Source organism: Aulonocara sp. 'chitande type north' Nkhata Bay, linkage group LG19, assembly GCF_057382095.1.
Source record: "Aulonocara sp. 'chitande type north' Nkhata Bay isolate Kocher_YH1m ecotype deep benthic linkage group LG19, A_spYH_male_GT1.1, whole genome shotgun sequence".
Lineage (NCBI taxonomy): Eukaryota > Metazoa > Chordata > Actinopteri > Cichliformes > Cichlidae > Aulonocara > Aulonocara sp. 'chitande type north' Nkhata Bay.
In genome coordinates this window covers 15,891,687-15,905,458 of record NC_141362.1, presented here as the reverse complement: position 1 = coordinate 15,905,458, position 13,772 = coordinate 15,891,687, and the positions used below count along the sequence as shown (strand labels likewise).

The window sequence follows — 13,772 nt, the reverse complement described above, 5'->3', positions numbered from 1 at the left end:
CAGTATTGCTCCGTCTCCAGCCTTGGTGGTGCTGTTCTCTTATTGTTCCCTTGCCACTGAGAGTACACCTTTGCTGGTTCTGTGGAGAACAGCTGGTTTATTCTCCTGCCTTCTATCTCTCTGGTGTACCTCCTCAAGCGGCTGGCCAAGGCTGTGAGTCTTTGCTTGGCAGTTTCCAAGGCCTCAGGTATGGACAGCTTGCTGTATTTCTTAGGCACCTTATTTGTCGCACCTTTCTGCAACTCCGTTAGTTGGCTAACCTCCCTCCGTGCTACTTTGATCTTGCCCTCTAGCCTCCTTCTCCATGGAGGGTACTGCCCCTTGTGGCTGTTCAACTTGTAGCCAAGCATCTCACTGATCACTGCTGCCGTATTGTAGATCAGCTTGTTAGTGTCGGTAATCGTGGTTGTAGGTATTGCCCGTAGTGCTGCATTAACATCATCTAGCAGACCTTCTGAGGGAACTTCACGTAATCTTGGTAACCTGCTACGGGGGATCCAGGTTTCAAGCTTGGCCATGATCCTATTTTTCAGGTCAGTTCCTCTCGCACTCAACGATCCTTCTCCTATCGCACTTGGGGCTATGTACCCAATCTCGGGTGGGGGTGTATATATATATATATATATATATATATATATATATATATATATATATATATATATGTGTGTGTGTGTGTATATATATATATATATATATATATATATAATGTTTTTCCTCTACACCTCCCCCCCCCCCAATTTTTTTGCACATGTCGAGGAGCGTGTCAGGCTACATTTCACTGTGTGTTATACTTGTATAACTATGCATGTGACAAATAAAGAACCTTGACCTTGACCTTGATATTGCCCATTCATTGATGAATTCACCGGTTGGCTGGTTAATTTCTCATTCATGCAATGCAATAATGGAAAAATTGTTGCTATGTTTTCATTACATAGTTGCACTCTTATGGTATTATTGAAAGTTAATATCACAATGTAACTAATCAATCAACTGTTTATTGTTTGGCCAAAGTTCTTCAAGAAAATCAGCATTAAGCATCTTCCTTTATCTTAATTCTCACTGGAAATGTGCTCTGCCCAGCCCTGCTCTGAATTGAAAATATGTTGAGGGGCAAACAGAGGTCAGTAACACACACACACACACACACACACACACACACACACACACACACACACACACACACACACACACACACACACACACACACACACACACACACACACACACACACACACACACACACACACACACACACACACACACACAGCTATCTTATCCTGGCTACACTAAGCACCACCACATGCCAGTGTCTTTTATTCAGTGGAATGATAGCCAGTGTTATGGCATCCATCGAGAACACCAACAGAGAGGCCGAGCGTTTGGAAGCACAAACACCTCTGTGGTTTAACAAAATGTCAGGGATCCACCGTGCAGCCACACTCTGTCCTGTTATTTATTTCTACCAACAAACCCCGACATTTTGAGGTCAGCTTCGTAGGACTGAATGTTGTAGAAAAAAATATCCCAGATATAACAGTTAGCTTTAAGATTCTGGCAACGACGTGCAAGTGCAAATGTGACATATCCTCAATGAAATCAAACTGTACAATACTTATAATCTAAAAATCTGTAAGGTTTCAAATACCTCAAAGATGAAGAGGATCGAGTCCAGCTCTTCCCTCTGAGATTTATGACCTGAAAAACAAAGAATAATTTATTTATGCCTACAATACCCGTTAAACCACCATTTTATACCACCTGTAATACTTACCTTTTTGCTTGAGGCTGACCTCAATGGTGACAAAATTCTCAAAGAAAACATAGTAGATATGAGAATAGTTCAGGTCGAAGAATTGCTTCAGCTCGGCCGGCTCCGCATTTTCTAAAAAAAATTAACGGTACAAAGGATCAGAGGGTCAACGAACATACACATTCAGGAGAATAGGAAAAAAATTAAAACGCAATAAATTCCCCTACATCTGCTTCAGCGTTTACACCCATTAACATGAATGTAACTTTACATTTTCTTAAACACATTTAATCTCTCATCCAAGAGGCTTAAAAATCCAGCCGCTTTCTTTCCAAGCTCCTTAGACTAACATGACTTGGATGACAGAGAACCTACACAGACATTAACCAAACATCACACACTCAACAAGACCTGGATATTCCTCTTAACAATCCCACCTCTGTACAAACAAAACATCGCATGTGCATCTTCAACTCGACCCCTCTAGTTTAAGAAATCAGAGATTTTCTTTTTACTTTGACTCTGTGAATAACCAATAACTGGGGAATAACAAGTCTTATAGGACACTGGCTTCAAGTATCTGATTTTAAAACAGATATTAAATAGTATTAAATAGTGAGAAATATAAAATGCTTCACAACTATCTTTTTGTGACAACTCACACTCATACGTGCCTGTCAAACTAAGACATCCTGTATTCCTCAGAGACAAACTGGGGTTGGAGCTTTTCTTGTTTATTTCCCAAATCTCTGGAATAGTTGACCTAAAATGTCATGAAAGGAAACTCTACTGATTACCAGAAACCCATAAAGAGACACTTTTTAAAAAAAATTGTCCGTTTAACTTGTGTTGTTGGTTTATGATGGTAACAGGAAATGGTGCTTTTTATAGTACCGCTGCAGAGGGGTACTAACCAGCAGGTTCAGCCACATTAGTGATCGAACACACTACAGATACAGAGAACATTTGTGTTATCAGTATCAGCCTGTATGTGCACTGTATCACTTCTGTGTGATTTCGTTTTAAATTAGCTTTCCTATGCTTGTTTCTTTTGTCTATTGTGCACCCCTGTAAAGCCTCTTAAACCTTTACACATGAAATACAAACACAAATCGACTCAACTACAAGTCAAAATTCATGCTTAAATGGAGAAAACACAGTGGTGAGAGGAAAATTCTCACTCTTCTTCACAGGAAGCATATTTAAATAAAATAACCCTACCACCATATATGGGCGCTCTAAATATACCCGTGTTATGTAAAGAAGCTGTAAAAACAACACACAGCTCAGTTTGTCATGCAAACAGTCTCTTTTCAAGAATAAGGAAGTTTACTTGATGTGTTTTGCACCTCACCATTAATGGCAGCAGTTGAAAGAGACACACACACAAACACGCTGGTTTAAACACACTCATATTGAAACACAACCACCACTGTGGCTGAAGGTCATGCACAAACACGAATTTGGTCCCCATAGCCTAAAAAGCAAAACCGAAACACACCACAAGTTTTAAAAAGGCTGTGGTGTGATTCTGAATCTCTTAGCAAATGATGCAGAGTCTTTTCTGCTATTTCATCTGATTCAAACAGCAGGGATATATTTTCACTATGGATGACACACGATAAAACTTCGACCCTCTGTGCCCCATAATTTAACACCAGATGACCCACTGAGGATCCTGCAAAGAAGTGACCTTCTCAGAAGTTGTTCATTAAGCTCAATAACACAGTTGTAAGACGCACAGCATCATTATGGTGAATTCGCGTATTCTTGAAACAGACAACATGTTCATAAATAATATTTTTTCTTAATTCAGTGGTGCAGGTCTACAGTGCAATACTGTTAAAGCTCGAGTTCGCTAAACAAGCAAAAACAGAACTGAAAAAATTACTTGCGTTAACTCATAACAGGCCTTCATTTGTTAGTGGACAGAACAGAAGTTTAAGCATTTTGCTGATATTTTTGGCTGTTTTACAAACAAAAATGAATTTTATGCTTAAGTAAAACAGTTTTAAATCACAGTCCTTGTGATTTTGCTTCTTTTGAAGGCCAACACCTTTTTGGTTGTCCCAGAAATTTCCATATACAGGACAAACCCACTTTTGGCTGCTTCCTTATTCAAGGCGGTCGCCACAGTGGGTGGGGCGGCTTGTTTGATTTGGCAGATTTTTACCCCTGACACCCTTCCTGATGAAACTCCAAAGGAATTAGTGTCTCCAAAATCTGTATCTGGAAAGACAAACCCTTATATTCATAAATGTAACGACATATTTGTACAATATTCTCTTTAATCATTTATGCAGGCATGTATGGCTCTAGGAATTGTTTTTTTAATTAAGAATTTTCCTTGCAATGTATGGCAATTAAATGGCATATTAAAACAAATAAACAAAATCAGCTTTTAGGAACCATTCTATTTCCTTAAAAACATTTGTATAACAAAAATGCTTCTGTTAAGTAATGCCATACAGTCTCATTACCTTACAGATTCTTACTACAGACTGTAAAGTGGCTGCACTAGTTGAGGACATCAGTTAATGTGTGATGGAGCACCAATGCAGTACAGCTTCAAGTTAATATTTTTCCCAGTCTGTCTAAACTTTAATTCTCCTCGCTGCTTGTTAAGTTATCGTTCATGCATTACTCCTAGTTGGATAGTCAACACATTGTTTGAATGTTTGCAGAATCTTAATGAGCTTGAAAGTCAACATTGGCACGACCACCTTTATTCTTAAACACAGTCTGAACGCTCTGAGGCAGCTTTCTTTTAACTTCTTTAAGTAGCCTTTAGGAATAGTTCTGCAGACTTCTTGACAGACATTCAAAGCTCTTCTTCGGATGTTGGCTACCTTTAGATGATCCCACAGTGGTTCAATAATGTTGAGGTCCAGGTTTTTGCGAGGCTAATCCATGACTGATAATGTTTATTTGTGTGTTTTTCTATCCAGATATGATTTCCTACTGTTGCCAATCCAATGGTGGATCTGATGGCACCTTTCTGTGTTTATTATTTATCAACATGACACAGCCTCCATCGTGTTTTACAGATGGCTACAGAAGCTGATTGTTGTACATCTTTCATGACCTCCTGCATACTTAATGACAATGACTTGAAGCAAAAATAAAAAAATTTGGATTCATCACACCATCAGACTTGTTGCAGCTGATTTTCAGTTGGCTTCTTAACACCCACCCTTCCACTGAGCTGACTTCTAATCAGGCTTTTGGACACAGCAGATGAACTGATCCAAACACCTATTACAAGTCTGTAAAATTGTGTTATCTTTGGCATTTTTATAACTTCGACTTGAGAAATGTGAAGAAATGGTGTGTTTTTGTTACAGATACAATTTAAAATTGGTTCTTTGCTAAGTTTTCTGTTTTGTGTATACACAAAGTTCATCCCTTGAGTTAAGTACCCTTTGTAATGCTTGAAGGTTTGCAGGTCAGTTTTAAGCGACATTAACCATAATATGAAAATGACCAGGAACAAAGACTGGACTGAAAATGGGTGAAAAAGTAGCCAATTTTAAAGAAACAAAAGAAAACAAAACAAAAAAACAACAACTTTGAAAGACCTTTAGAAAGCCTGCAAAACTTTACCTCAGGACCAAATTTAGAAAAAAAAATACAAAAAAGCAAAATATAAAGAAAGGGACAGTGGCTCGGGATGTTTGCACAGTACGCTGCAAGTTAAATCTGATTTTGTCCATTTAACTACATTTTGTGAAAAATCAAACTTTCAACATCATCTGGACATCCTTTTTGGACTTTTAAACAGAGAAAAGTTTTTATCAATTTGAATAAAATGAAACAAACAAAACTTTCTTCATCAAGACATGAGTAAAAAATAACAAATACATAAAAAAAAATAATAAAAAAAAAATCACTCATGACTCACTCTGAGGACTTAACTGGAATAATCTGAACACTGTTTCTTGCCTTGTATGAGAAAGTCTGACTGGACCACTACTGAACTCACAGTAAACATCTGTTCATCTGTAGTTAAGTTATTAGAATAGTAGAACAGCTGGTTTTAACTGAGGAGTTTATCACCAGGTTTCTTTTTTAAATAAAGCTCATTTATGTAAAGAGAGAGGGGGTCTGGAATGAAGAAAGCCAAAAGGGATTTGGGAACAGTTGCTTATTAACCTGATTGCATAGCAGTGCAACAGCTCCTTTTACTCATTATGCCATAATAGGTGTGACCAGTTTTGAAAACCTAAAAATTGCTCAAGAGTCTTAGTGCTCCTGTCTGCTTCCCACAACGGCTGGAACAACAACAACAACAACAACAACATGAACAAATACTTAACTGCTGCAGTTAACAATTCTTCAGTGTTGTGCAAATGTAAACCACTTTCTTCATTTCATATGGCAACTTGACTGCAAAACATGTCTTTAGCCATTATTCAGTCATCTGCTTCCTTTCAGACCATTTCACTTCAAGTGTGTTTATGTCTCAGCCTCTTATCATGGTCCTGTGTTCCCAATAGAGAACAGGGAGGGGGCACACCCCTTTCCTTTTCTGTCTTGCACACACATACACAAACACAGACACCAGTAACTTTTACAATAGAAACAGGAAGCCGAGCTACTGGACACAGAGAGGAAATAGTAGAGGCTATTTCCCTCTCTGGTCGGTGTGGGAGTAAGTGTGTCAGTGAAAGACACTCATCCATCACTTTAATACCCTGCTATCTTCCTTTATTCTCCCACGCATTCATAACCCTGAATGTGGTGTTGTGTTGCAACACATCTTAACACATGTTAAGAAAACATTCAGCATTTCTCACACATCAGGCCTTTCCCCAAAACTCACACAGGCACGCCCCTGCAGCAACCAGAGAAGCCTGGCAAACGGCCTGAAGCATCACTGAGGTTGTTTAGATGTTCAACGCGCATCACACCTGATTTTATTTTATCCAAACACCCCATGCCAAACTCCATTCATAAATCTGACGATGTAATGGTATTGCTAAACAATCAAAATAAATAACAGCCTTAAAGCTTCCCCTTTAACTCGACAGCAGAAGCAGCCAGGCTCCTTTAAAATTCACTTCGTATATTGAGAGTTACATATCCATCATTCTGACGGTAAAAGGGGGAGAAACTATGACTTCAGAGATAAACAATTCAGAAAAAATAATATAACCTTACAAAATGTTTGATGAAAGAAAACGGACATGATGCCGAATTAATGAGACAATTTCAAAATATTCTTCTGTGTTCTGGTTTGTGAAAAGAAATCCGGCGTGTCTCTCTACAATCGAGTCAACTTTGAACTTGGAGATTTTCTGACTTGAGTTTGGTGTGGCATGCACCAAGGCAGTAAACTGAAATCTAGAAGCTAAGCTGTTCGCCCTTTAATAATGCTTTCTAACTTACCTATGACTATTCTGAGATGCTTGAGCCTCGTCAGCACGTCCTTCTTTGGGTCCAGCACTTTCTGTGTGGATTTTTTAACGTCCCCATGAGGTTTTTTGGAAAACATTCCTGAGGCAGGAGACGCAAGAATGCGATGGTAGACAGCAAGGAGGAGCTAGCCTGTGTAGCCAGCTAATCTTCAAACTATAACGAAAAACGTGTCTCCCGGAGCATTAGCAGCCCTCCGCAACAGCGTGGAGTATTTCTACGGGTAAAAAATTATCAGAGAAACTCATTCTCTTTAAACTAAGACAAATATGTACAGCGTAGCAGGGCAACGCATCCATCCATTGCACCTCCCTTCTCCACAACAGTCACTAGCTGCTTAGTTAGAAAACATCATGGCGGAGGAGGGGAGGGGGGGAAACAAAATAATAGATAGCAGATAAATTCAACGCAAAAATGCCACAGTAATAAGCAAAATTTCTATCCCGTTTGTCATAAATATCACACAGATCTTACATACTTTGGACATACGTGGATTTTAATCTTTTAATGTTTTAAACGTGCAGGATTCTGTTCGAACTCTCCGCCTCAAGCTAGAGCGGTGAAACATGGGTAATGTAGTTTAAGCTTCCACAGTGGTCCTCTATTCATTAGACTATTCTAGATAAAGAAAACTACAATTCCCAAAACAAATAAAGGCGTCCTGCAGAGATTTGTTTTTAGCTTAGCTGGAGCACACGAGTGTAATCGTAACTGAGGTATAACGATAAGTTTTTACTTTTTTTCCCCCTCCGCAAACATTTTTTCCCAACACATCCTGCAAAGTACCACCTATCTTGTAAGATGTGAGTCAGTTAAAGCTTGCTTGTTTGTATATATTTGTAATTAAGTCGTGATAGTTTTTCTTGCTACTTGACTATATTCTCTTGCTAACGTGCTAACGAAATGCTAATACTGCTGTCGTGTATTGTTTTTTTTGAATAATTTAATAATTTCAAAGCTAAGCTAGGGAGAGCTTAGCGAATAAACTAGCATAAGCAATAAAATAGTGTGTACGATTATTGTCTATAATATTCAAACACCTTGAGGATACTTTTCAAGTTCCACCATTAAAAACAGTTAACTGAAGAAAAATGTGTATGAGAAGTCGTTCACTACGAACAGTATAAACAGATATCCCACATTATTAGCTTCTTTAGTTAAGCTGAATATTACACAGGTAAATGTGAGTCAAAAAAATCACCTGGTTGATCAACGATCGCTGGATATATGAAGGACGTAATCAAACTAAAAACCCAGAAATAATTCTAAGTTAAGAAGTTATATAATTTTATTAGCAGGAAAAAACAGAGTTGATGTTCTTTAGCAATACATTTGTTAGTGATATTTAATTAATTCGGGATGAGCGCATCAATCAGAGCAGCAACTGAACTATTAACGTTTTAATCAACCTACTAGTTGTGGCATGCTGATTTGTAATTTCCCTTAGTGTTTTAAATAATCTAGAGAAAACATATGGTAGGATGTGAAGAAAGGAACTGCGGTACTGCATGAGGAAGTCAGAGGTGGCAGAGAAGTGTGTGATCATGGTGAGGGAGGTGTAACAGTGAAACAGCAAGGAGGAGAGGTAGGGAGGGGACATGAGTTTAAATACCGGGGTCAACCATCCAGAGCAATGAACAGTGTACAAAAGAGGTGAAGAAGAGAGTGACTACCATCAGTAAAATATAGGAGTTCTGCTGCCTAACAAATAATTGAATATTGTATGTGCAACTGGCAAAACAACCTGGCTATGTTTCTGTCCCACACCAGTAACCTGACGCAGAGTTGCCGCCATGCCATTGCACCGTGACCGGGAGAAAAAGGAGAGTACAGCTGAGGAGATGGAGGCGGAGGAACATGAGCAGGAGGCATCAAGCTCAGAGGAGGAGGACTCTGACACTTCCTCTGTCTCTGAGGATGGAGACAGCTCAGGTGAGAAACACTGGTCGCAGGAAATGAGCAGAACATTCCTGTACAGCTGTCATTAAAAATGAATACTTGAGTGAATCAATCAGATTTTACAAAGTTGTCAAAGCTTCAACTGAATATCATTATATTCCTACTCAGCAGAGTTTTCTTACATAGCCACCGAGTTGCTCCCTTCTTCCATCAAAGACTAGTTTCATACCAAAGGTGTGTTTGTTTTATGCTGTTCTAGAAATGGATGAGGTGGACTGTGAGCGGAGAAGAATGGAGTGTCTGGATGAAATGTGCAACTTGGAGAAGCAATTCACTGATCTCAAAGACCAGTAAGAGTGACTCTTTGCTTCAAATGGGAGTTGTTTTAGGAAAGTCATATAACAGTGAGTTGCATCCATATTTACTCCTGCGTCTGTGTACAGGTTGTATCGTGAGCGTCTCAGTCAGGTTAACAGCAAGCTGGCAGAGGTGGAGGCTGGCCGGGCGGCAGAATATCTGGAGCCTCTGGCAGTACTGCTGGAGAACATGCAGGTCCGCACCAAGGTGGCAGGTAACTTAAATGCATAGACACCTTCACATCACACTTGCATTTGTTGTTTATGTAGCCAGCTGTGCAATGCCTTCTGGTAGAGTTGCAGTTTGTGCAGCAGGGTGTTGAGTTGCCTGCTTTGCATTTGCAGAAAGTTGACATGTAACCTAGTAACATGAATTAAAAGTGAAATGTTTGCAGAAACACATTTTGTGTGCCTTTTTTTGTAATTACAGAAAAAGTGTGTAAGCCAATGTGTTGTTTTCAATTTAAAATCCAGGAGTAGTATTTAATCAAAGTATTTATTTAATCAAACATGGTCAGTGACTGTATGGCTGTAAGTGGCTGTGGGAAACACTGTCTAAAGTACACATAGGCAAAATACATCTAGTGGATAATGCAAGTCCATCCTGCAACAAATTAGTAACAAGCAGCATTCTAATAAGGAAGACTGCTGTTGGTGTGTTTAATCAATAACCTGTGCATTGGTGCATATCAGACTGCTGGCAAGATGTAGCCTAATTTAAATATACATTGCATCCATTCAGAATTTTTTTTTATATATCAACTATTAACTATGTAAAGATTTACATTAGCCAGTTTTTGCATGCTATCTAAGTCACAGTATGGAAATGTGGAGCAATCCTCAAGTGCAAAATCCCCACTGTGAGAAACCACACGATGTGGTGAATTTGAATTTTGCTGTTTGCATCTGGCCTCAGCACTGAAGTGGTGTTTTAGGACCTCTTAAACAGACTCTTGGGGAAAAGTGCTGGCCCAGGTTAAGTTAGATAGCACAGAGATGGTGTCATTACTCGGAACGTGCAAAAACAAGTTTCTTTTTTTTTTTGACACGCCCTTTCAGATAAAGGTGTTATTAGTAATAGCACAAGTTCTTTGACACACTGATCTCTTTATTCATTTGGATATTGTGTGTCTCTCTCCGTCTTTGGCAGGTATCTACAGAGAGTTGTGTTTGGAGTCTGTGAAGAACAAATACGACTGTGAGATCCAGGCAGCATGTCAACACTGGGAGGTTGGACACACCGTTTAATATACCAAACTATTTTTTATTTTTTTAGATATGTGGTAATGCAATTGTTTTCTCTGTATTATTATATGGTCTTTATATTATAAAGGGCTTTGAGGTGATTACTGCTGTGATTTGGCGCTTTATAAATAAAACTGAATTGATCCAGTCTGTGTGTATGATTATGTGTTTTATGTGTTATTTTGACTCTGTGTGTGCAGAGTGAGAAGCTGCTGCTGTTTGATACAGTGCAGAATGAGCTGGAGGAGAAAATCCGAAGACTAGAGGAGGACAGGCACAGCATTGATATTACATCAGGTAACACAGTCATTCACGTTGTTTGATTACGTTTGTACCCTCCCACCATATACGGGAAGTCACGTTACAATGAATGCAAAGACAAAACATTTGAGTTTTTGTTTTTATTTTTCTATCAGAGCTGTGGAATGATGAGCTGTCAGGAAGGAAGAAGAGGCGAGATGCTTTAAGTCCAGATAAGAAGAGGAGACGCCCGTCGGTGGTGTCTGATATCCTTCTAATGTCTTTACTCTTGCTCATAATGATTCTACTCCTAAATAACTTAACTACTTGTGCTGTAGCCATGTGTCTGATTACATTTCATCCCTGCTCTGGCAGTCAGTCACTGTCCTTAACTCTGCTTACGTCCATATATTGTCTACATGCTACCAGATCTGGACATCCTAGAGGACTGGACCGCGATCAGGAAGGTATGTGTTAATGTGCAGGACTCCACCCTCTTTCTTATTTCTCAGGTTGTGTATTCCTGATTCCTTTTTCTTGCCTCCTCTCCTGAGGCTCTTGCTTGTGAGCCATCTTTTCATAATGTGACATGTGGCACATCTGGAATCCTCATCAGTTTTCACCTTGAGAAATTGAAGCAACAACTGTCTACAAAGTACGTCCCTCTCCTCCAGAAGCATTTTAGGAATTAAGACATCTAATATGTACTGAGATTGATTTCCAAGTCATAGGCAGAAGGATGAGGAGGCACAAAATTCAGAAATGTGAAAATCCTCTTATCTTTGTCTCTTTGTGGCGGTTTATTGTGTGTTTAGGCAACATTTAACAATCATGTGTGTGTTCACCCAGGCCGTGGCTACGCTCGGGCCTCACAGAGGGAGATCTGACTCTGAGAGCTCTGCGTTCCCATTCAGACCTGACAGAAGCAGGCCCATTCTAAACTGCTGAGACACCCACACAAGCAGCTGCATAGGAAAAAACACCTCAAGGACCTCCAACACGGAAACCTCTACATGACACATGGTGGCATTCAGGTCTGCAGTCATAAAAACGCACACAGCAGGACATTTCTCAGTCTTCACAGAATCCTCTGCACTTCTCAGCTGACAGTGATTCCACCTGTCTGTGAGATGATTGGTCAAGCTGCCTCTCCTGCCAACCATCATGACTTTAATAGATAAACAGGAACGGAAGCATTATTGATCACCGCTCGTATGTTTGGGTATTGCTGCTTTATTTCACACTCAGGCTCTGTAGACGGTTTCAGCCGACACAGGTTTTTGTAGTTTGTTAAGAAAACCACAACAATTAAAACAAACATCTCATGTTAAATGTTATGAAAACGGCTCAGCGCGTAAAAGCCATTGATGCTACAGCTTAAGCATCACTGAACCTGTTCCTTCAAAATGCTTTTCAGTCAGTGTTTAGATTTTGAATACATCCATTCACTTCGGATGCACAGATGGCCTTCATTAAAAATTTAAATGCTTCTCAAAGGTCGTATGCGGTGAGGTTGGTGTCCTCGCTCCACATTGTGGTTGCCTTGAGTGAGTTAATTGGTGAGCTTATGCTGGTAAAATGGGCGGGAGTATGAAAATGAGTCATTTGTTTAAGCAAACATTTCAGCCGAGCATCAAATTCACATCAAGTCTGACTTTTTACAGCTTGCAAACTCTGTGTCGATTATTGGTTGGTAAAGAAATCAGTCGTTCTGTGCTCAACAAGGTCGAGGACTTGGTTTGACTTCAGATTCACCATGTGTTTTGCTGTAGGTTTTCAAATTTCAGGCTTCCAGTGACTAAGTGGGGGGAGAATACAAGTTCATCAATGATGCCATAAAATATATGGGTTTTTTTGTTTGTCTGTTTTTTTGCCTTTAATACAGTTTACTTTTTGAAGACCATCCATGAGATATTTTACGAAACCAATAAAAGGGGTTATTTGGAAAAGAGTAATGCACAGAATTCCTGTCAGTGAGCTGACTTACAAAGACTTTTTGTCATTAGTGTAAGAGTAAAAACAGGCATTTTTCTTTTCAGTCTGCCTTGTTCATACAGTACAGTGTTTATGGACAGTCAAGGCACATTCCTCTGGCTTGTAGTGATGGAATGCTAAAACAGCGGTCTCTGTAATGTGCTGAAAGAATTATCCACCAATACCAGATCTTACTTTGAAGGAAGTGAGCCAGATCTGTGCTGAGACTGACCAGAAAGTTTCATTAAATTCTGTTTGGTTATTTTAGCATAATCCAGTGGATATAAAGAGCAGAAGGTGGACTATTTTAAGTGAGGGCTAAATGTTATGTATAAACAGCACATGAAAAGTTAAAGTGCTAATATTGTCATTCTGCAGGTGTTGCATCCTCTTCTCTCACATCTACCTCTTTTCTCTCTCTCTCATGCTCTTCAAAGTACAGTTCACATTTTTCCTCATGAACGTGTAAATGCTGGCATCTTTATGAACACCGTTAGGTAACTTAGTGGTTGGCATGGTTGTTCAAATTTGTTGGCATTGTTTCGTTGTTATAAAGCCTGCAGAAATGTTAATTGTACGTGGTGGGGGGGGGAGTTAAGCCAACAAAATCCTTTAATCAGTCATCTCACGGTTGATGATGAAACAAAACTGCCATTTGATAGCATCGTTTTTTATGTATAGGTTCTGGGGATGTAATATCCAAAAGTTTGGACAATAGGTTTTCACTTGCCCTTTTCTTGTTTATCATGTTGATGATTTTACAATTAAAAGTTGTTTTATAAACATGTCCTTTAGGCGTCTTTGTGAAAGCGCTGTCGGCAGAGCTACTTCCTCTCGATTTCAGCCTCGCATCTTTGCAACTGATTGCTTCATTAATACCAATGAAATAT

At 39.3% G+C, this 13,772-nt stretch overlaps 2 protein-coding genes across 8 annotated transcripts in view; one reads left to right on the top strand and one right to left on the bottom strand.

Annotated features, from left to right (window-relative positions):
- Positions 1–7,629, bottom strand: part of ralgapa1 (Ral GTPase activating protein catalytic subunit alpha 1) — an 88,959-nt gene extending 81,330 nt beyond the window's left edge. For 2 of the 5 annotated variants that reach the window (XM_086275904.1, XM_086275905.1), the window contains exons 1-3: positions 7,142–7,620; positions 1,775–1,885; positions 1,649–1,698 (exon numbers count right to left, since the gene is read on the bottom strand). In XM_086275904.1, coding sequence (XP_086132030.1) covers positions 1,649–1,698; positions 1,775–1,885; positions 7,142–7,247 — 267 coding nt within the window. In that variant the 5' untranslated portion in view covers positions 7,248–7,620. Of the gene's footprint in view, positions 1–1,648; positions 1,699–1,774; positions 1,886–7,141 lie in introns of all 5 variants that reach the window. The other 3 variants (XM_086275902.1, XM_086275903.1, XM_086275906.1) reach the window with 3 other exon arrangements.
- A 184-nt stretch (positions 7,630–7,813) lies between these two features.
- On the top strand, positions 7,814–13,670 carry brms1la (BRMS1 like transcriptional repressor a). 3 transcript variants are annotated; one of them, XM_086275913.1, is made up of 9 exons: positions 7,814–7,971; positions 8,939–9,100; positions 9,327–9,417; positions 9,511–9,638; positions 10,574–10,653; positions 10,869–10,965; positions 11,085–11,174; positions 11,311–11,375; positions 11,758–13,670. In XM_086275913.1, exons 2-9 carry the CDS (start codon positions 8,962–8,964, stop codon positions 11,854–11,856), a joined length of 789 nt encoding a protein of 262 aa, XP_086132039.1. In that variant the 5' UTR covers positions 7,814–7,971; positions 8,939–8,961; the 3' UTR covers positions 11,857–13,670. The 3 variants fall into 3 exon arrangements, with proteins under 3 accessions (XP_086132039.1, XP_086132041.1, XP_086132040.1); XM_086275915.1 differs by having other exon boundaries at positions 7,831–7,884; XM_086275914.1 differs by having other exon boundaries at positions 7,841–7,964.
- Positions 13,671–13,772: the final 102 nt, after the last annotated feature.

Excerpts from the sequence above, each read along its gene's own strand:
- brms1la (XM_086275913.1), top strand. The coding sequence starts at position 8,962 with ATGCCATTGCACCGTGACCGGGAGAAAAAGGAGAGTACAGCTGAGGAG. Across the intron at positions 9,101-9,326 it reads TGAGGATGGAGACAGCTCAG|AAATGGATGAGGTGGACTGT; the intron begins GTGAGAAACACT and ends ATGCTGTTCTAG. Across the intron at positions 10,654-10,868 it reads CAGCATGTCAACACTGGGAG|AGTGAGAAGCTGCTGCTGTT; the intron begins GTTGGACACACC and ends CTGTGTGTGCAG.